Source organism: Phyllopteryx taeniolatus, chromosome 22 (assembly GCF_024500385.1).
Source record: "Phyllopteryx taeniolatus isolate TA_2022b chromosome 22, UOR_Ptae_1.2, whole genome shotgun sequence".
NCBI classification, from domain to species: Eukaryota; Metazoa; Chordata; class Actinopteri; order Syngnathiformes; family Syngnathidae; genus Phyllopteryx; species Phyllopteryx taeniolatus.
This window is the reverse complement of record NC_084523.1, coordinates 2,882,518-2,905,113: the sequence shown is the minus strand read 5'-3', so window position 1 is coordinate 2,905,113 and position 22,596 is coordinate 2,882,518. Positions and strand designations below refer to the sequence as shown.

The window sequence follows — 22,596 nt, the reverse complement described above, 5'->3', positions numbered from 1 at the left end:
TCATATTAAAGCAGCGGGAGAAAGCAGAAGTCAATGAAAGAAAGAGTGTGGTGCAAATAAAGGTCAGATGAGAGGACGTAACGTGTCGTTGCAATTATACTGTGCACCAAGGAGAGTCGAGCCAAAACGTCCTCCTCAGCACAATGCTGGGAAATACTCACTCGTCACTGTACGACCTCTGACCGTCCCGTGTTCGCCGTGCCTGGCTAGCCATGAGCCAGCAGCGCGGCCTCCGTCTTCAACTTTAGCTCCGCGGTAGGAAAGAAGACAAGACTCATCAGTCAATCAGTGTCCATGAGCGATGTCATCCTCCACCTTGCTCGGCCCGCACTAACCAGCCGACCCAGCATGCCGAGCGCGGTGCCAGCTGGACTGCAGCCCAGAGTTAAAAAGCCACAAGTTTTAGTCGTATGTGTGTGCGTGTGTTAATTTTAGCTCCTCGCCTACTGGGATAATTCCTCATGACAAACGGTAATCGGCAACCTATGCTTCCTCTTCATGTTTGCTCAAGTCTTAATACTAGACAGAGCAAGTTCATTAGCGTAATTTAACTTTGTCCAAAAGTTGTTCTCAAGTGTTTGGCAGTCGGCCGATGTCTGTCACCGTTCGCCCTTAATGAGGCAGCCATGTTGTGTGCTCTCACAGCGGCGCGTAATAATTACATTGCAGCGACAAGCGCGCAATAGTAGCTGTATTTTTTATTTTATTTTAAAACATGCTTGCTTGAGCTCTGCTAGACAGGTCTCATTCAAGTGATTGCTGGGTGTTGTTATAATGTTCCGGACATGAAAATTGTATCGAAAGTGGTAATGTCTGTGTGTGCGCTTGTCAGTCAAATGATGCCATAGGTCCTCCCAAATTGCCTTTTTGCACAGACTCTCTGACAGTTCTGTAATTACAGCTCTATTATGAGGCACACGTGTGTGTGTGTGTGTGTGTGTGGGTGGGTGGGTGGACTGGAGATCGAGTGTCACAGGTTTGATTGCTTTGAAATATATCAGCCGCTGCATAAATAGCGGTATTTTTAATCTTTTGGTACTTTAACGGATAAGCAACATTTATCAGTAACATAGAAAAGGAACAAAGGTGCAAAGTTTTTAAATGTTTTCCTTTGACTCATCTATTCATCTCACTGAGAGGAATGCTCTGACCTGACATGGAGTAAAAACAAAAATGTCCTTGCACAATTTAACATGCTAATGAAACTCTATAAATGCAAACTGGCAGTGTTTGTGTGGCTGTTAATTTTCTGGTTGGTTAGTTAGCGCGATTGCACAAAAATATTTTTTTCACAATAAATATAAAAAAATAAGTACTGTGCGTGGAATGGTGAATGCGTCCAATTAATTTCTCGTGTATAATGCGCACCCATGTACAATACGCACCCCCAAAGTTGACCTCAAAATTCTGGAAAACCCTTCTACCTAGATATAGTGCATTTTTACAATGCTTGATTTTGCTTCTACCCAGATGATCAAAACATGAAGTATTATTTGTTTTGTTAGTTTTTAAAAAACATTTCTGAAGTTAAGCACTTTATTTGAACACGTAATCCTTTTTTTATTATTTGCTTGCTCTTATTTTAAAATTCACAGCCCTAATTTTATTTAGTAAATGAGAAAACACAGTTGTGCTCATATGTTTGATTACCCAGGCAGAATTTGTAAGATGGGTACAATTCTTTAAAGAAAACATGGACCAAGCGAAACATTAAATTTTATTTTAATGGGATTCAAATTAAACGGTCAAGCATTTCAGAAAAGCATTATCATTAAACAAAACATAACTATAAAGAAATTCATGAATGATGGTTGTTGTTCATTCATCAGTCATATTAAAAAAACAACTATATTTTACAAATTCTGCCTGGGTATGTAAACTTATGAGCATAACTGTACATATGCACTCATACGTACCCCCTGTCATATTTGAATGAAAGTGTAGGCTACACCTTTTTTTATAACCACTAGGTGACAGGGGCGTTTTGGAATGAAAGTGTACAGCTTTTTCATAACCACTAGATGGCGGCATATTTATAAAATGTGAAAGTTTATTTCCATTTGCCCCTATACCTATGTATAATGCGCACTATTGACTTCTCACCATTTTTGGGGGGGGGGGGGAGGGAATGCGCATTATACACGAGAAATTACGGTCATTTATTTTTTCCTCATACTGGTACTTTTTGCTGTACTATCTCATGAATGGTCCCTCATTAACCAGGAAGTAGACTGCGAATGAGTTAAACTTGATTTGGCATGTTTTTTAACTGTTTGGTCTTTGTTGCTATAAAAATCTCTGCTCTTTCTTTATTAGTATGCAATTATTTGTCCTACACACCTGCTAAAAGCACTTAAACATTGGACAAATTGTTCTCCTAAAGAAATGGAAGCCTGAGATTTTCTGATTACATCATTTCATAAAGTATTGTCATCAAATGAAATCCAGTATAGGGATGTAACACTTTTTCTGTGTGGATGCAAAGTTAGAATGTTTTCTTGCTGGAAGCTGTGACTATACCATTTCTAAACCTTCATCATGCTTGCAGACAGTGCAGCACAATTGGTCACTGCAAGACAGGGCAGGCTGATTCAGCAAGAGAGCCATGTCATCGCCATGAATACAAAGCTGCCTTTTGTTGTGCGTCAACACTCCGCGGCCGGCATGCGATAATCAATACCCGTTATGTGTGCGTGTCTGGTACGCTATTATGATGCCCGTGATGTCCACTTCAAGGAGGTAATTGCGGGACTTAAGCTTTTAATATGGAATGATCTTTACTCAGAAAGAAATAAGCCATACAGGCTTTCTTGTAAACAAAATATCTCAACACAAAGCAATGTGTGTCACCTTGAGAGCTTTTAAAAATATGATATACTTGTTGTTTCTCCATCTTGCAGAGTCGGTGCATCATCACATGCAGCATTACGAGGTGGAATACTTGCAGTTTGCCTTTCGCTGGATGAACAACCTTTTAATGCGGGAGCTGCCACTACGATGCACTATTAGACTCTGGGACACCTACCAGGTAATCACACTCATCTACAGGATATACACACATTTACTGCAATGGCGTAACTCTGTTGACAGAGGGCAAGCTCTTAATCGCGTTCCAAACATGTCTCTCCGTGATTGTGGTGCTGCTCTTTTCACATTCAATCCCTCTTGTATTTATTTATTAGCAGCGCCTACAGTTTTGCTAGCTGGTTAACATCCTTTTAGCTTCGCCACTTACTCCAAATGTTTTTTTTTTGTTATTGAGTCAACGCCCGCTACTTGTGTGGATAGCACTTGAGCTCTCCTGAAAATATACAGCGGATTCTCCAGTCCTCGAACGTGATGTTTGATGAGATGAGAGAATTTCACTTCAATTCTAATGTATTTACAATATTTACAAAGAACGGCAATTCTAATTAATAAAGCGGCACTGAGCTTTAATTTTCATCGTGGTATTCCGCGATACATTTCTTAAAAGATTTAATACCCAATAAATCTTGTCATTATTAATGTAGGGATTGTGTGTGCTTCATAACACAATTTACTAAAATCTTTAATACTGAACATTTTGTGAAAGAGTATGAATTTTACATCTTAAGTGAGGAAAAAACAAGGCAAATGGTGAGTAAAAAATGCGTAGAATTGCCTTGACAGGGATTTAATAAGTAAGAGCATGGGTCACCCACAGTCCTGAATTATTATTTCCTATATAAAATAATTGAAAATTTAATCGAGCTTCTCAAAGTTTGTGCCCATAAAGAAACAGTGTTCAAGGTCTTGTGGCTAATGGATCTCCTGTACATTACCTTAGCAACAAGCAGTTATATATCAGTTCTATATCATGTTGTGGTGTGAAAAAGTGTTTGTATATATTTGATGATAGGAAACATTTAATTGTGACCAAAAAAAAAAAAAAAGAAATCAGGAAGGGGGCAAACACTTGTTCACACCACTGCACATAACCCATAAGTTACGAGTGTAATCAGTGCAAAAGAACAAAAATGTACAGGACTGTAATTGCGGACTGTTCTCTAAAACCGTAGACCTACTGTTGTGTTTACAAAAAAAAAAAAAAAACAATACAAAAACTGTCCTGAATGGTCTGAAAGTTGGAAAATAAATGAAATGACGGTCGAGTGAGTTGCCGACCTACACATTGTACTTGTAATCCTCCCCCTAAATATTTGATTCTACAATGCTGTTTGGATGGCAGCCCCATCGCACACACAGGTACACTGCACAAACACACAGTACACCTGTTTTTTGGCAGGCTCTGTCACCTGTCGTCCTACTCGAGTAGGGGAATTGGGCCATTTCCTCTCATAAAACTTTCAGCATTATAGAAGCTATAAACCGCTCTTGTCTGTTCTACTAGATTTGGCAACACAGCGAACGAGGGCTGGGCAACCTTTACAACGCTTTACATCCAGATTCAGATAGACGTCTCGATAAGAGACAATATAAAAAGGGAAAACAATTACTATTAAACTAAACTTCAAGGTGGGGCCGTTTTTTTTTTTTTTTTTTTTTTTTAAAGAGCATTGCAAACCAAGTTAAACTATTTCATGGGAATTAAAAAAATAAATAAATAAATAAAATAAAAAGGGAACCATACAAAATTGTCCGTAACCCTGAATGTGAAGTGGGAACTTTTAACAATAGAAAATGTACCGGTAAATGTAAAAAGAATTGCGAACGAAGCAGAACTTGCTATGTGAGGACAAACAATGGTACCAAACTGGTAGGCGGAAACGTGACCAAAAAAAAACAAAAACAAAAATTGATCACAAACGAACTGCTGGGTGGGAACGGATTGATAAATATACAAACTAAAGTTGTTGGCGGTTGAATATAAAATCTTTCCAATTATCTATCAAATGTGCTATACATATCCGATCGTTAGTCTTAGCACAGATGCTAACCAAAACAGCTGTTAATTTGGAGTGACTGTAGCAGCGATAGGGACACTGTGCAGTGTTATTTTAAGGTAATATTACACATTGCTGGTGTAATCAGATGTGACACTTAAGGTTGTGCAACCTTTATTCGTCTCATTATACTGTATAGCTGATGGTCACTGTTACGTATTGATTAGGCAGTTGTACACAGGCAGATTTTATTTTATTTTTTTAACAAGACGAGATATTGATTTTATGTGCAATAATGACCGAAATGCAAAGCAAGGCTGTTGGAGACAAACATGTTTTTTGGGTCACTCTCAATGCCCCTGATAAATCGGAAGCCTTTGCCCTTTCCCTCCGAGCGTCTGTGTGCCTTCCAAGGGAGGCTTTAACCTGAATGTTGTAATGTCTCCGCTGTGGTCTTCTTTCTGTGGGGTGACCATCTGTTCAGCTACCACGCTCCAGCACAAGCCAGCCTTTTGCTCTTTCTCTCAATTCCTCTCATATTCTCTTCTTCTTTTACCAATTTATGGCATCTTCCTATTTGGCTGGCTCTGTTTCTCCAAATGATCATTTATTATTTAGCCCTTTTTTGCCTTTAGTGGCCATGCATTTGTCCCTCTTGATCCTGCTAGCAGAAGGGATGAAAGTGACATTAAAAACACAAAGACACACACACACACAGGAATTATGTAGTGGAAAAAAAAAAACACACATTCACTTTTCCTCCCCAGCAGGCGGGCGGGCAGGCAGACAGACAGGGACCAAATTATCCCTGTTGCGTAGAGCATGAAATTAGCAAGTAACACAGTGTGGCAGCATTAGCATGGCTGTTAAAGTGATACGGTGACATTTTCAGCCTCTGAATCATGCTTCCTCTTCATGCCGTGGCTGTACTTTACCATGTAGGGAGCCGCTCAGTGCTGAGTGACCAGTGCATGTGTAAAAATAAATGAATATGGGAATTATGACTTTGAATGGGTTTTTTTGGTGTTTTTATTTTTTGCATAGTGTTGCTTCTTTTGCCATATAAAGGTTCTTTTTGTACAGCATCACGTTCAACAAAATCAGTACAGCCTCAGTTGATAGTATGAGTCACAGTTTAAGCCTTGGTAAATTGCATTGTTTTTGGTCATTCCAAGAAACGAAAAGAATTCTGATGAACTAATTATTTGTCAATAAATTTTTTTATATTTATGATTATTTAAAATGTATATAAAACAAGGAACACCAAAGTAGCTGTTTAAACTTTAAGTACAGGTTTAAAAATCATTTCTCTAGTAAAGTTAAACAAAACTGATTGAGAATGTACACAGAGTAAGAAGTTACTTTTTGAGGGGGTTGCACTTGTTTTGAGAGAGAGAGAAAAAAAACGTTACAGTAGTTGCTATTTAATGAATACATTTAAAATAAGTATTGTTGATATCAGACTTTACTTAAACTGGGTATCAAACTAAAATTGCGCAGACCAACCGAAAGACAATCGCAAACGTCCGTTTGACTTGTTGCTAACGGAGGATGCTCACAAGCAGCCGAGGTTGAGTTCCAGCAAACGCTCTACGCAAGTGTACTTTTAACTCGCAATCAAGCCGAAGCAATGATCAATCAACTGACCTCGACACCCCTGCGCAGGTTCGATGTCGAAATGTTCAAAGGTAACCGAAAGCATGTGTAAACCCACCTGTTATGATGTTCTCCGGAGCACCAAAAAGGGAATTTGAATCCAAAAGTGTCCGAAGCAAAACAATCCAGAGACGTAATTCTTACTTCATTTATTCAACTCCCAAATACTGCATGTGAAACAATGAATGCACAAATAAATTAATACACTCGGGAGTTTTATGCAAAAAAAATGACAACAAATGGTTCAATTTGAAGGTTAGTATGTTTTGTTATACTGACATGGCTGCATTTTTGTCATGCTTTTTCAGGTAGAAAATACCAGAGTGTACAGAATTGTGATTTCATGCACTCTAAGCATTTAACAGCTTTTCTGAAAGTGTTTTTTTTTTGTTTTTTTACTCATCGCTGTGCTTTTCATTTGAGAGGAGAGTAACATTAAAAATTCAAGAAAAAACATCTTTAATATGCATCACAGTAATACAAACTAATTTACTTAAAGCAAGCATATTCAAGGTGCATTTTAGGCAGACTGGCAAAATTAGTGATTGATCGCACTTGATTATGGAATGATATGATTAGTTTGATTAAGATCCTCACCCCCAGTAATTTTTCCACCTCCAGTTTTACGAGGAACCCATCAAACCCATTATTTTAATTGTTCGTCCCTTCCAATTTACCCAAGTGCTTAGTTACTAGAAGCGCACTGAGCTCAAGAAAAAAGCTGCCAAATCACCAGTGGTTTCTCATGGGTCTTTAGTGTCATAGACCTCGCATGATAATTTGCAATTTCAAATGGGTGTTAAGTCAAAATTCCTTCTGCATAAATGGAAGAAATACTTTTGTGACATTAAATTCCTGTCAGCGCTCGTTCAAAAAGTGCTTTTACCGCGTCACTCAAGCGTCAGCGTTTCTGACGTTTTATGTCCTTCCCGTGTAATTATTGCATCAGCGCTTGATCATCTTGCATCACTTCCGCAAGCGCCGTCACCTTGTCTTGTGTCGCTTCGTTGGAATAGCAATGAAGCTCCGTGTCATGCTGGTTTGTTTTGCGAGATGTTTTGAACCCCGCAAGAACCGACGCAGCAGTTTGGAGCCTCTGTGACATTGCAATATTCCCACTCGCGTCTTTATTTACCTTGCCTTTCCGAGGCTCACACGCAACCCTTTCTCTTCTCTATTCCCCCTCCATCATCCTGTCTCCTCACCCACTTCCTCTCCACTTTGATCAGCCGGTCTAGTATGTCTCAGCCAATATGGCTGCCGCGGCACAAGGGCTGCTGGATACGAGGCATAACAACAGAACAGGAGATGTGTGGATTTAACTGAGTCACCTTGACTAGTATGACAAACTTTATTTTGTATTTGATAATGACAAGAACGTCATTGAAATGGCGCGGCGGTGGCGGCGCAATAGGACAGTAGGGAGGGAGAGTGTGTCAGGGAGAGAAATTGATGTGGAACGAGACAAAGAGTGATGGATGATGCAAATGCGGCTAACATTTTTTACTGTCAACATTAATCTGTTGGGATGTTAGGGCCTATGTTTTGCCTTTGGACAATGCATTTTTTGGCAAAAGTCGCTTGAGTAAAGCCCAGTTAATTTTCTTAAAATACCCAAACCACTAGTCATTGTTTAAACATGCTCCTACCAAAGCTTAGCACTGAACACCATATCTTCAGCACATCTGTTCGCACAACAAAACAGTTTTGGAGCCTCTTACACATTGCAGTATGTTATTGCAAACTGTTTACATACGTGACGACACAGCTAAGGCATCCAGCAGAAACATTACTTACGTAGGTCAACAGGGTATTCAAAAGACAGTTTTGGATTAGACATGCAAAGGTGAGCAATTGGTACATTGGCAGCTACCGGCCTGGTAAGCATACCACAAAGCTTTAAGATGCTTTTCCAGGGAGCAAGATAAGAGTGGCTTTCAGTTTTATAGCCGGTTGAAGTTTGCCAGTGCCCTCAACCGTGAACTCAAAACCCACACTCGGGAGACGAAAAGGAAATTAAAACAGCAAATCTTTGGCCACTGATAAACACGGCGCTCCTGGCGTGTCACTCATATATTCACTCATCCTTGTTTGTGTTTGCTCTCTCCTGTTGTTTGGACGCGAGCTGCCAGGTTAGACCAACAAGGGCGGCGTATATGAGTCACGTCACGCCACGCTTGGCTTGTTCGCAAGCATCCCCTCGAACAGTCACTGTAGGGCAAACGGCAAGAAAACAGCCATGGATTTCCTTCAACCAAAATGAGGACAAGGTTGCTATCAAAGCACACACTCCATGCGCGTGCTCATGTGCATCGGCGTAGTAGTGCGTACACAGAGGCACATGCATGAGCGCAATGACACACTTTAATTCCCTGTATTTGAGGGGGGGGGGGGGGAAAGAATATGGGTAACTAAACCTCCCTGACAAGCATGCCAGAATTAGTTCAACACATCTCACCATTTACACTTTGAATATTGGGTGCCATCTTTAAAGGGGCCACACACTTCTCGGATTCAAAGACCCGAGTAATTATCCTCCATGTGATAGGGCTCTGGAGGAAAATGAATAAGAACAAGGAATCCTTTGTCTTTCTCTGACTCTAATTCCCCACTGCTCATAAAAAAAAGCTGTCTGCCAAACATAATGAGGGGTTGAAATAAGAAAGCGTGCAAAGAAAAGAGGAATTGTGTCGCTTGGTTGTTCTGCATATGCGTATTTCCGGATTCTAGCATAAAATATTCATTTTATTTATTTTTTTTACTTACTTACACTTTTTGCTATGTTAATGGTTGTATTTGTAAAAAGTCAATGGGAGGACACGTTTGAGGTAAAACACTGAGATTATTCACTTAGTTAAATCAAGCCGCAACTTTTTCATTTTGTTTCCTCTAGGCTGAACCCGAGGGTTTCTCCCATTTCCATCTCTACGTCTGTGCAGCCTTCCTTGTGAGGTGGAGAAAAGAGATTCTTGAGGAGCGAGACTTTCAGGTAAAAAAAAAAAAAAAAGCACATTGGCTGCTCGCACTCGTAGCACAGAGCTCAATAGACTATATATGGTGTGCGAGAAATCTACCAGGCCATAATTGTGGAGTTGTTCATGGTCCACATCCCTCTCCATTACCTCCATGGTCATTAACTGTAAGGTTCAGAAGTCACAAGTGCATTAGTGGATGGTGCTCGACAGCTGCCAGAAGGTGACTTTGCTGGCCTGCTCAACAGGAGACATGACTCTTCCACTGCACTGGCGCAGTACATCATCAGCTCACACCAACATGCACTGCTTCCACTATATATTACAGTGGATGGAACGTTCCAAAAGTGGGACTGTTTGGAGTTCAAGCCTTTCTGGGGAGGATTTTCCTCAAAAGTCAAACAAAATCCAATAATTCATTTATCGTTAATAACATTTAGCTTGTCGTACGTGTGAGCTCAACATGGCTCCGAAAGATATGTATTAATTTGTTATTCCTCGGATTGCTCTCTAAATTCCGACTTGCTATTCGTATTGACATTAACGAATGCCTTCCGAATCAGAATCGAATGGTTAATCCTTATCCTCTTCATTTTCAAATATTTCAAGATCTCATAGTCCAATGAATGAAAAATCCAATTTGACTGTTTGAAAACTATCTATTATAAAGTTTTGCATCTGTATAATATTGCCAAAAAACAACAAAAATTCAGGTTTATTTCTCGACTGGAAAATGTTTTTGGTGTTCGGCTTTTCACCGCTAGATAGCTATGCCGATCTTCCAGTGGCTGAATCGAAAAGGGGACAGTTTGTGTGTGTGTGTGTGTGTGTAATTTTGCATGGAACAAAAACTAACATGTACCAGTACAGGTACTATTAAATTTTGTTGGTGCTGGTGTGTGTAATGTTCTTATCTGTAATAGACTAATAGTACACTTAACACAAACATATTGGCGATCATAAATTTTGCATCCTGTTTTCGACTTTGCTTCGTGCATGATTGTGTGCCATTTTGACATACAATGACGGACAAGCCGAGCAAGAGGGAGGGACTCACTGTGGACTTAGAGAAGACCATTTGTGAGGACTAATGTACAGTGTATCAATGGCACATGCATTTCAGAGCATGCGCTCGCAAGTCCAGTATGGAAGAAATGCAGTCAGTCCACAATTGCCACTACTGTGGGGGGCGGCGTTTTGGATGCTGCTGGCATGGCCAAGGCAGTGAAATGTCGTCAAAAGAGAAACTTTTGGACCAAGTGGAAAAGCTGTTGCTCGTTTGGATAAATGAAAACATTTGGGCGGAGGCGAGGCACTTACATCCCAACTTGTTGTCAAGAAAAGAAGCTGCTGCAAGCCAAGAACTCTAGGTAATGTGGATTTCATTTTTTGTCGTCATAGTTGCAACCTGTTTGTTCAAGTTAAAGGTTTTTGTGATTTCTGACTGGCTGTGAAGGATTCGTGACATGACACTGTTTGGGGTCGTTGGTGTAGCGTGGTGCAGAAAGGACTCCTTGTCCTTTTTTATAAGGACAAACAGTCCTTTATAACTTCATTAAGTTATTTTTGTTGCTCAATGTTTAATTTGAAAAGTTAATTTTCTAATTGTCTGTTATTTCCCTGTAGCGTGCAAAAAGAGAACATTTTGTTCATAACGTTCGTGATATCGGGCGGCACGGTGAGCGACTGGTCAGCACATCCGCCTCACAGTTATGAGGACCGGGGTTCAAATCCGGGCCCCGCTTGTGTGGAGTTTGCATGTTCTCCCCGTGCCTGCGTGGGTTTTCTCTGGGTACTCCGGTTTCCTCCCACATCCCAAAAACATGCATGGTAGGTTGATTGAAGACTCTAAATTGCCCTTAGGTGTGAATGTGTGCGCGAATGGTTCGTTTGTTTCTATGTGCCCTGCGATTGATTACAGAAAATGGATGGATGGACGTTCGTGATATCGGTGTTTCCCCATTGCGTGGGCTCTTCTTCTGTTCAAAATGTGAGTCTGGCCAGACAATGCCAAGTAGCAAACGCTGTCCTCTCCTTGTCAAAGTTGGACACTGCATATCACTAGCCCAGAACGTTTCTTCTTCCGTCCCAGTATGCAGGCTGCAGCTACATTTGAATGACGACAGTTCCGCTTGTTGTAAACTTGGTTAATAGAGTTTTGCATAACTTTTACCGAAATAGGGATATTTATTTATTTTATATTTTTTTGAGACGAACAAATTATTCCTGTTTACATTATTTTTAATGGGAAAATTATGTTCAATTTATCAACTTTTCAATTTACAAACCCCGTGAAAGAACCAATTGAGTTCTTAAATTGAGGTTCCACCGTAGTGTGTTATTCTTTGATTCGTTGTGATTCAAATGCGAGAATTGTGATTCGGCGTTTGTTATTTGGCGGACTTAAACGCCACGAAGAGCTCTTGTATGGATCCTCCTCAATTTTGACACAATTTAAACTCAAACTCTGTACCCAAGTCAGTTTATTGAGCTTATATCGTCTTGTATTTTAGATTTCACGGAAATACCCAGATTTATTTCATAATGATTAAGTCAATGTGGAGCCCACTGACACATCTGAGCACCTGATGCATCTTGTGCAGTCATGGCGGCGGGCTTGCAATCTGCACTGACTACCAATTGGTGCACCAAGGGCAAAATATCCATCTTCATAGACTTGAGAGCAAAATAAAGAGTTGCACACTGTTTCGAAGATCAGGGTATGTATAAATAAGAGGGTAGAAAATGGGAATGGAAAATATTATAGTTCGGAGTACTGAGGACAAAAAATTAGGTTTTGAAAAGAAAGTACGGCGAACCACTGTTTATCACAGGGAATATGTTCCGGACCTACCTGCAAAAGGTGAAAATCTGCAAGATAGAGAAACCATATGATACAGTTTAAATATGTTTAAATGTTTTAAAATAGACTTTTTAAAGTATTCCTTGCTGCCTTCTTCCTGTCTCGCTTGCACAGTCCTCCAAACAAGAGGCAAAGTGTGCTTTCTTCATACTGTTTGTCACTCCCAGCTGAAGTTAACTGGAAAGTTGACACACAAAAGAGAATGAAAGAGTGTATACAGTATTTGAACACAAACATGTTCAACCAAACCGTACAATTCCGTCTTACAAAAGTCCGCTAGCTTAAATATTATGCGAAACGCCATGGACAGGCGGACAGACGTTAGCGTATACATTACAGTGATTATAAACCTTGGGTGGGGAACGCTACTTTTAACACATAGAACAGCAACACATCCAAACAGAGCATACAACAAAACCTCACAGCCGCATATTCTTTTCACTCTGTGGGAACAACTATTGCTAGAGTTGGTTGGGGGCCTTCTCTGCCTCTTCTTCTTGGTCTAATTATGCAGCATATCTTCCAGTCAACCTCAGTGCTGCCCGGCATGTTGCGGCACAACCTGGTACGACACTGACGACCCGCAACTCTACATTCGGACTTGCCTGTTTAAACTAAAAAGCCAGAAGAACTGATGGGTTAAAAATCTGCGATCTAGTTGGGGCGCAAACTATGCACTGCGATATCACAGGGTGACACTGTACTCCAAAAATTACATGGTTAAGCTTGGGTAGAAGAAAACTATAGTTCATGAACAGCAATAAGGCTCTATAGACTTGATAGTTGAGAAAGCTTAACAGAAGACAGAAAGAGACCGCAGCTGACCTCGTCTATTTATATAAGGACATGAAGGCCTTTAGACGCTTTTTATGATGTTACATTGAAGAGCTGGTTACACACCGACAGATGTCTGTGGGTGTCAGGAGTCTGGCGACCTGACGCGCTTTTGAATCCAGTCTCGACATCACTCCTTTTTCACGTTTGTCTCGCTCGTGTTGAGAGCGCTGCTTTTCATTCCTTTCCATTTCATATTGAACTCGGGGTTACCAAAGGCTTTTAAATTACGCTCTGCAACGTTGTGACCAATGCAAACGTGTGTACATATTTTTTTCACTATTCACACAGCACTCAGAAAGTATAGACAGTATGAAACAACATATGCGAGTGGAGTGGAGGGGAGGGGAGGGGGGGGGAATCTTATGTTTCATCCCTTTTATTTTCCCATGAAATTTTAGCTTACAAAAAAACACTCCCACAAGCATATCTCCGAAACTGGCCTTTCGCACAAAACGCATTCAGCCAAATGTCATCATGGCATTTGACAATATACTGCAAATGAGCTCTCACTACACATTTGTTAATGTCTTCATGTCGGCACTTAATGGAGCACAGATATGTGTGATCGTGTGGCCCACTTTATCCATCGCTGGACCAATATGCAGGAAATACTGCACAATATCCTCACAAATTGATCTGCCCAAAAGAACACTCGTTTTTGGGCACAGATTAATGTCAGCGGGGGAGCCGAAAAGTTAATGTTCCCGCTCTTCCCAGCTTTAGTGGTTTAATTCCCAGAGATTTCTGCCCCTGCCGCTGAGTGTGAGAGTTTAGACGTGGGCCTGGCAGGTTCTTAAGGCCCTGTTGAGCAGCTTCTTATCAACTCGTACAGCCCATATCTGTCAGACCCACTCACACTCTTCTGGTTACTAATTTCTTCTTCAGTTTGTGACTAAGATACCTATTTGGTGCATAATCTATTCTAACTAGCAGCAGACATGAGGGGTACAGTGGCGTAAAAAAAGTATTGTCCCTCTTCTCAAATTCTTAGATTTTTGCATTGATTCCCTACTTTAAGATCATCAAACAAATGTAAATATCAGACAAAAAGAACCCAAGTGAACTTAAAATGCTGTTTTTAAATGATCTTATTCGTTAAGGAAAAAAATAACTATTCAAAGTTACCTGGCCCTGTGTGAAAAAGTAAGTATGCCCCTTGTTAAATCTAGAAATAAATGTCAAGTGGACAAAAATTAAGTCGGACAAAAGATCAAAAAAGCTGCAACAAAATGACATGATCCAAAGAAATTCCAGAAGAGTCGAGAAATAAAATAATTGACATCTATCAGTCTGGAAAGAGTTATAAAAGCCATTTCTAAAGCTTTAGGATTCCAGCGAACCATAGGGAGAGCTATTATCCTCACATGGAGAAAACAAAAAAACAAAATCTGGACGACAGAGATTATCCCAAGAGAACAGCAATGACTCATCCAGGAGGCCACAAAGGAACTCAGGACAATTTGTAAAGAACTGCAGGCCACTCCTGCCTCAGTTAAGGTCAGTGTTCTTGACACAAGAATAAGGAAGAGACTGGGCAAAAATGGCATACATGGCAGAGTTCCAAGGTAAAAACCACTGCTCACCAAACAGAACATAATGGCTCATCTTATGTTTGCAAAAATACAAGAATTTGAGAAGGGGACTAATACTTTTTCACGGCACTGTAAATGGCGTGTTAAGAATTTGATCAGGCATGTGGATGATGAAGCAGCTAATTCAGGCCCAATTAGAGTTCTGACGGTCATAGAAAATAGAACGGTATGCCAATAGGAAGGGAGCAAAGTACGGTTAGAGATCACAAAAATAAATTCCAAGCTAATACAGACCTTGAACTAGTGTTCTGCCTAAACGCGTAAGTTAACAGGTAAAGAGCACGCTACAAAAGTCAAAGGTAATGCAACCTCAACTCGTGTTATCCATAACGGGCTGCGATGGGAATGAAAGGAAGTTAAAATACGTGTGAGCTAATTGTTTTCAATGAGAATTTAAGAACATCAGCAGCGTATGACGTTCTGGCTTCTCCACTGCTTGGCTTCCTAAGAGTGAACGATTTATTCACTTTTATGGTTTCAACTAACAGACAGGAAGAAAATAATTTCAAATGAATGAATTTGCCAGCGCTTATCAGGCGTTGTATGGAGAGTAAAGTGTGAACGTTCTCTGCCGTGTTCGCTGGCTTGGTTAAGCCACTAAATGAAAAGCAGGAGGGTGGAGGTGGTTTACTCCCCGTGCAATCTGCCCTCTGGCGTTCCACATCGGTGAGCACGCTCCCGCTAACTGACGACCTGGGATGCATGCCCGCTAGCACGTATGCTCGTCATACCTTTTTCTCCTGTCACTGAATGCAATGTACTCAAGAGACAGGGGGAAAAAAAATAAAATAAAAAAAAAAACTCACATCCCCATAAATAATGCTGTACATATTCTAGCATTTTATTTCCATCTGTCGTGCAGGTAAAGCACATACAGTAACATTTAGGGGTCTGGGGAGATTCTGCTAGATATCAGTACAGATACTTTTGATGAGAGCTTGGCAGCTTCAGTATACTTCTCGCTTTAACTTTGGTTCCCAGCATGCATTGCGGCATTCAATGCTGAATTCTTGCCGTGATGAGGATGTTAATCATTATCTTCCAACTGTGTTTGTGTTGCCCGTAGTTTGTTGATTGTGTCTTAATTAACTGTCTGTTTGCATTCACATTGTAGTTTAATTGCATGAAACCCTGACTGTGAGTTGTGTGCGATAGAGTAACCTTGTTCCTTTGTATGCCAAGCTAAGGTAAGCTAAGCGTGATTAGGGTCTTACCAATAAGATGCAAGTGTGCTCTTCCTGTTGAACACGCAAACCGCTTCCTATTCTTCATGACATTCCTGATGGAGACGACAGTGAAAGCGCTAAGGGATGCCCATACATAATTCTGGTGAATTGTGCTATTGCAACTTAAGACTGATCAGGTCGAGGAAACGGGTTGATCATTAAACAAAAAATAAATGCTCATTTTTAGAATTATGCTAGACGAACGATACAGCTCGATAAATGAAAAATAATAATCCACTAAAGATCTCCTCGAACAAATAACTTGTCTAATAAATGCCTGTCAGCCCCCGGCAACTGTTTGGGGTCATTTTTAGTGTCATTACAAATACACAATTAAATGACAAGATAATTTTTGAAATCAGCAGAGAATTGCCTCATTAGCTGTTGGAATGGTGGGCTTTTATTCACCTGCCTTTTCATGACTTGGCCCAGTCATTTTCACATACACACCTCTCCCCACATAGCCGACTCCTCTTTTAGCGCCCACTGTTTGCCACAGGGCCTATTTAGTGTAATTATACGTGCTACAGAAAGCTAATGGCCCTGACAGAGCAGTGCCTATGCCCATTACACCTCAGGATGCCACAAAACACCATTACCACTGCCGGCTACCTGGAGTGTGCGCTTGCAGGTGACACTCACTGTGTGTGTGTGTGTGTGTATGGTGTGGGGTTTGCATAGGTGTGTGTGTGTGTGTGTGTGTGTGTTCATGTAGATGTGCTAGCTGAAGGAGGTTAGAAGTGAAATGATGCATGTCAGAGAAAACCGGCCACTTCTTACGGCTGTTGGTCACAAATGTGTCTCTTTGAATGTGTACATTCTTTTTTTTTTTTTTTTTATTTTTTTTTTTTTTGCACAACACATCTGTCATCACGCCGCCAATTACTTTCTCCTGGGATTTTGCCCCTCACTGTTCGGCGATACCACGGGAATGACAGCGAGGCACCTTGAAATGCTTAAAGCACTCATATCTCCACTTCACTTAGCACAGTTTCATCTTGCCAGCGAAACGGCCCTTTTGGTTTGATTGGTTTATTTGATGTGGCTTTTGATCAAGTAGCCTTCGCAAAGGTCTGCGCTGAATCTGAGCACTCTTGTTAACTGTATTTTTTTAACCCTTGTAGGATGACCGGGCGATATGGCCTTAAAATAAAAGATCTAAATTTGTTCAACAAAATCCAATTCATGCTGACGAATAAATTAGAATTCATCAATAATGATTAATTGCTCAGCCCTACCCTGCGGGCTAATTAACACGTATGCATGGCCAGTCACAGCTAAAGCTGGGTACAAACATAGATTTTTTTTTAATGTGAGAACCAATTTTTAAAATGTAAGAGACCTGTGTGTGTGTGCTACTGATCTTCTCGTGTGTAATGGCGATGACCAACCAAACACAGCACACCTCGCAAAATATGTATGTCGTAGTACCAAGACTGACCTGTGAGAGGCAGCATAGTCCCACAATGCATCCAGGTGGCAAAAAAAAAAAAAAAAGGCATAGTCGTAGAGGAATAGCTGAAAGTTTGGCAAACTGTTAGCTTATCGAGTAACTACAGTACATTGCGGTTGCAAAATCTTATCCTTGTCATTTTTCGTTGATATTTAAACTTCTATTCGCTTCCAGATTGGCTGAACTTGGCGTTGACCACTGATTTGAGATCATTCACATTGAACAGGATAAATATTGACAAAAAATGACTCTAAATACACCCCACTCCCCAGGTTATTCGGTCAACATAATCTTTGAGATATCCGATAAGCAGGCCTTTGCTGACTTAGATGGGAAGTCGGGGAAAATGCTCAAATTTAGCTCGATTGTTGTGTGTGTGAAGAGATTCAAGAATTGAATGGAGCGTGAGTGAGTGGCAGTGAAATAGCACACAAAGATAGTGAGGCGACATTCTGGTTGCAACATAAAAACTTGAGCAAATGCAATAGTCTCTTCAAGGAAGAACCTTAGCAATTGTCAACCTCTATTGACAATCTGCTTTCCCCTCGTATCAATAGCCATTAAGCACTTTAAGGCTTGCCAAGTGAAGGGGATGGAGGGCTCTAATTGCCTTTCTTGTCTCACACTGTGTACAGTCATGGCAGATCAATGCGTTGGTGCTGTGGGATAAATGAATATCCATTGTTAAATATCAGCAGGAAGCCACATGCGCATGTCACAGCCACATAATGAAAACGCATTTATTTTATTAGCCAGAGAACATACAAGCCATGAAGAGGCATTTCTGTGAATAGTGGTGGAATACAGCGGGTTCCTCCATTGCAGGTAGAGCAGGCACCTATACAGTCAGAGGAGTTTGATTGTAACACATTTTCACAATAATATTAAACAATTTATGGGGACGTGAGAAGCCAGATTGGGGTGAACCAACAAGTGATGTTACATGGAAACACACAACATTGTGGAGTGATCACGTCGCCACCTGCTAGAAACTAATCCCTAATAAATATGCTACTGCTTAGAAAACTTAGACTACACACTCCAATTCATCTGAGAGACTGTTTACGTCCTGTGGTGCTGCTGTTTTGGTTCGCGACAAACTTCAGACAGTTAAACTCTTTACAACCGCGTCTATTAACTGAGACAAGCTGGCTTTGTCGCAGCCTCGCAGCGTGGTTCCATGCCACCTGTGTCTCTCGGCCCGTTCCCGACCACCCTCCTTCCCGCAAGCCAAGACGGATGCAATTAAAGACATTAGCCTCGCAGAAGTGATAGCTGGCAGATGAGACCCAGGCTGAAATATAGCCTTAATGAAGCTCCCCAGTCACCGTAGAGGCCTTAGCGTGCATACACACAAAGCAACACTCGATTAGACGGCCGTCGGTCCTCCTATGGTAGCCGTGCAATTAGTGGACCTCGTAGATTTATGGATATATGCTAACACGTGCTACACTTCCTGCATTATCAGGAGGCTGTACAGTGCATCTGGAAATCTGGAAAGCATTCATAGCACTTCACGTTTTTCCACTTTTTCATGTTATAGCCATATTCCCCACAATTCTCCACCCAACACCCATTAATAACAACATGAAAAAAAATTGGAAACCACATTAGTATGTCCAAAAAAACCACAAGGAATTTGTCTCCGGTAGTTGGAGCCGCTCTAGTACGACAACAGTCAATTGACAGAGAACACTTTTGTGTCATAAAGACATTGACCCCAAAACAAAAAAAACATAAGTATTTAAAGTCTGATGCAGCTTTGGCAGTAATTACAGGCTTGAGTCTTTCTGCCTACGATGCCACGAGCATGGCACACCAATCTTTGGGCTTTTGCTCTTCACATCACTTCTCAAGCTCCATCAGGATACACCTGAGCTCAATTATTTTGAGCCTGATGGCTAAGGCTGTGATACTTGTATACTATGTATGTGTGATTTCTTACTTTTATTTTATTGTATATTCCATTATATTAAAAAAGAAAGTGTGGAATAAGTGAAGAGCTATGAATCATTTTCTGATGCACGGGATGTTTGCTAGCAAGTTCTGACAAAAAAACCACTTTCGATGAACTGAATATGAATATCTGTCCATCATACTGTATTATTGAGATTTTTTTTCATCTTTAGTTTAGATTTATTTATTTTTTTAATCTTTAGTTTGTTATGAGTGGTGAAGAGAGAGCGCCAAAGAGCCTTGGGGGAGGCCAATACATGCTGTCTAGCCCCAGGCTTCGAGGACCTCTCAGGCAAGGCATAGAATTTTTCAACATTAAACACAACGTGAGGCAAGCACCACTTCTAATGTCTCCCAGATCCATTACCAACGTTTCTGTTGCCCTCAGTTTAATGTGCGCGGCAGGACGTCAGCGGCCCAAAACAGTTTCTTTCTTCTTTAATTGTAAATGTTATGTATTATTATGCCACCGCATTGCGCTCATGTGAGGACAGGCATTAGCATAAATACTGACGCGCGCTCTGGCTATTTTGCAGCGTGTATGGGCGAGCGGTGAAAGCGGCGAGCGGATAGTGGCGCTCCGCAGAATACAGATGAGCAAGAGGCCCGCCTGAAAGGCGATCAGGCGCCCTTTCTCTCCTTCTCCTTCCGCTCTTTTCCCCAAATGCTCCCAGTGAAAACACTTCAGAGGGAGTGTGTCTTTGTGAACAGCGGGGGAGGCTGGGAGGAGGGGGCGGCAGAAGGTCAAAGTCAAGGTCCAAGTTTTCATTGCGGGGGGGGGGAAAAAAAAAAAACAAGCAGCTTGTTATGGATTTTTTTTTTCGTGCACTGGAGTTCAAGAAATAATGCTTTGCATATTGGAAATGTACTTTGAATTAATGGCTAATGGAAAGGATGAGCCACGAGCAGTTAGCATTATAAACACATCTGAAATGAAGCACAGAACAGGAACGGGAAGGAAATTATCCCATTATTCGTATTTGTTCAAACTGGAGGGCTCACAAGGAAAGAAGCAAACATGAAGCAGAAAACGATAATCATGTCGACAAGATCCACTGACCAAAGCTAATTATTCGAATTATACATTTAGGAACCCAAGCACTGACGCAAATTGCGAGTAACGGAGAGACCCTCAAACAAATGTTTACAATTGCCCGAAGAGCTAGTTGTTAGGAAGCTCGTCATAATTAGTTCAACTCGCTCGTGAAAATTTTGTTTGGATTGCTATGCAGTTAGTCAGCTAGTCAGTCAGTCTGTTAGCCAAGTCAAAATGTGTTTGTTCGTTCGCTCGTTCTCTAGTTAGTCAATTGGGTTTGATATTGCTAGTTATCTAGAAGTAATGCCGTGCCTTTAAATATCCACTATATGGACACTCGGAATATAACATAGACCACTGCAAAACCATTTTAATTTCCTGTTTTGATGTCGACTCATCATTTTCTGACGCATATCCTCCGGTGGAAAAAAACAACCTTTCAGTAGTGACATTGAAAGACGAGTTTAATACTTGAAGGTTCTTCACCTGTGTTGTTCGGTGTTCCAACATCCAAACATAATTGGGGCAAGCATCGACATAGCGCGCAAAGCCATCAACTGTTTTGTCTGTTTTACGAGGTTGTCATTGCGTTTGTCTTTTTTTTCCACAAAAAGTGACAACTCCGTTTACGTCGAAGCGCCTGTGATCTGCCATGAATGTTTACTTAATTATCTCCCGTAGCATTTTTCCACGGTGTAATCATCATGATGTCGCAGAACGTTCCCCGAGTCCTTTTCACCTTTTTAGTTATTCAAGATGCTAGAATTGAAACACGGCAAAGTGCCTGATAAGTAAAAGAAAAAGGTAAACTGAATGGCAACTTAATTAGTGGGAGAAAAGCTGGTGTTATTTAATGGCGTCACTCCGAATATAAATGCTTTTAGTGGCAAAGTCATTAGGATTGTCTTAGCCGCTCATTAAAAAACACAAGGAAGGGAAAAACAATAATGAAACACCATTTTAATATAGAGCACACCGAGATAAAACATAGGGCCTCTTTGTCCCATAGAAGAAATGGATGTGAAATAGAAAAATAATTCTAGTTCTCATTTGGGTTATCTAGTAGAATCTTTTCATGGAGGAGCAGGGAGTCAACTGTCGCCACATGATTTGTCCTGTGCTGTGATTATTAGCGCCATGATTGGTCATAGACCCCGGTTGTCATGGCAATGATTTGGGGCTCGATAATGAAAACTCTTGGGGCACTGATCCATAGCGCGCACGCACACACACACACACACACATATGCACACACACATGGAATCTGTTGCGTGAACCAGTCTCGTTCCCATTTGAGAGGGAGACATTAGTCTTGGAGATTGACTGTGTGCGCGCCCATACCGTATACTCACACACTGCCTCGGAAAATGTTGACAAGCAAAATTGTACTTGACATGATTCTTTTTTTTTTTTTTTTTTTTTTCCCTCTTTTTATCCTTTTTTTGTTTGTTTTCTTTAAAAACCCTTGACTGACTTACTAACATCTGTGTGTGACGTAGCCAGAACCCACCCAGTAGACTCTGGGGAATGATGCGATTGAGATACAAGGTGAATCTCTCAAGGCGGCAGCACTGTGCACGTTTTTCGGACTAACACGGTCGCTGCTCTCCCACATAACTCCAATCATTTACAGTGATTCGGAGCAAGACAATCAAAACAACTGGGGGTAAAATCTGATCGCATGTAGTAGTCTACGCTGTCAAATTTCCATCACAACTTAGTCCATTTTCAATCGCGCGGACTTTCAGGGGACTGCTGATTACTGTTGTTTCGTTTAACCCAGACGCCATGTTTTCCAACATTTTCTTTTGTTCTCAGCATATCCTCCAAAAAGTTAAATCAGTGGCTTAATTTGCAAAGGGAGAGAAGTAAACAGCAAATAATGGGTCATATTCTGCAAGTGGTTTGTGTGTCTGCATGAAAAATGACTTAATTAACACCTGGGGAGATAATGTTTCCGCCATTGGTAGTGTGTGTGTGTGTGTGTGTGTTTGTTTGCGGGCTTAAACAAAAAGGTTTTTAGCGTGGGATAAGAAGCCCCATTATAAGTTAGTGCAAAATAATTTGTTTTTCATTATTATTATGATTATATGGATGCATTCAATCTGTTTATACAACCAAAATGAATTTGAAACACAGT

The 22,596-nt window shown here is 40.8% G+C and overlaps 1 protein-coding gene across 7 annotated transcripts in view; it reads left to right on the top strand.

The window, feature by feature from the left end:
* The window catches only part of tbc1d22a (TBC1 domain family, member 22a), a 124,880-nt gene that overhangs the window by 50,238 nt on the left and 52,046 nt on the right, over nt 1-22,596 (top strand). For 6 of the 7 annotated variants that reach the window (XR_009786331.1, XR_009786333.1, XR_009786332.1 and 3 more), the window contains exons 12-13: nt 2,901-3,028; nt 9,415-9,510. Coding sequence is in view for 3 of the 7 variants with exons in the window: in XM_061761511.1 (XP_061617495.1) it covers nt 2,901-3,028; nt 9,415-9,510 (224 nt within the window). In the remaining 4 variants the exon portion in view is untranslated. Of the gene's footprint in view, nt 1-2,900; nt 3,029-9,414; nt 9,511-10,616; nt 10,864-22,596 lie in introns of all 7 variants that reach the window. The other variant, XR_009786330.1, reaches the window with a different exon arrangement.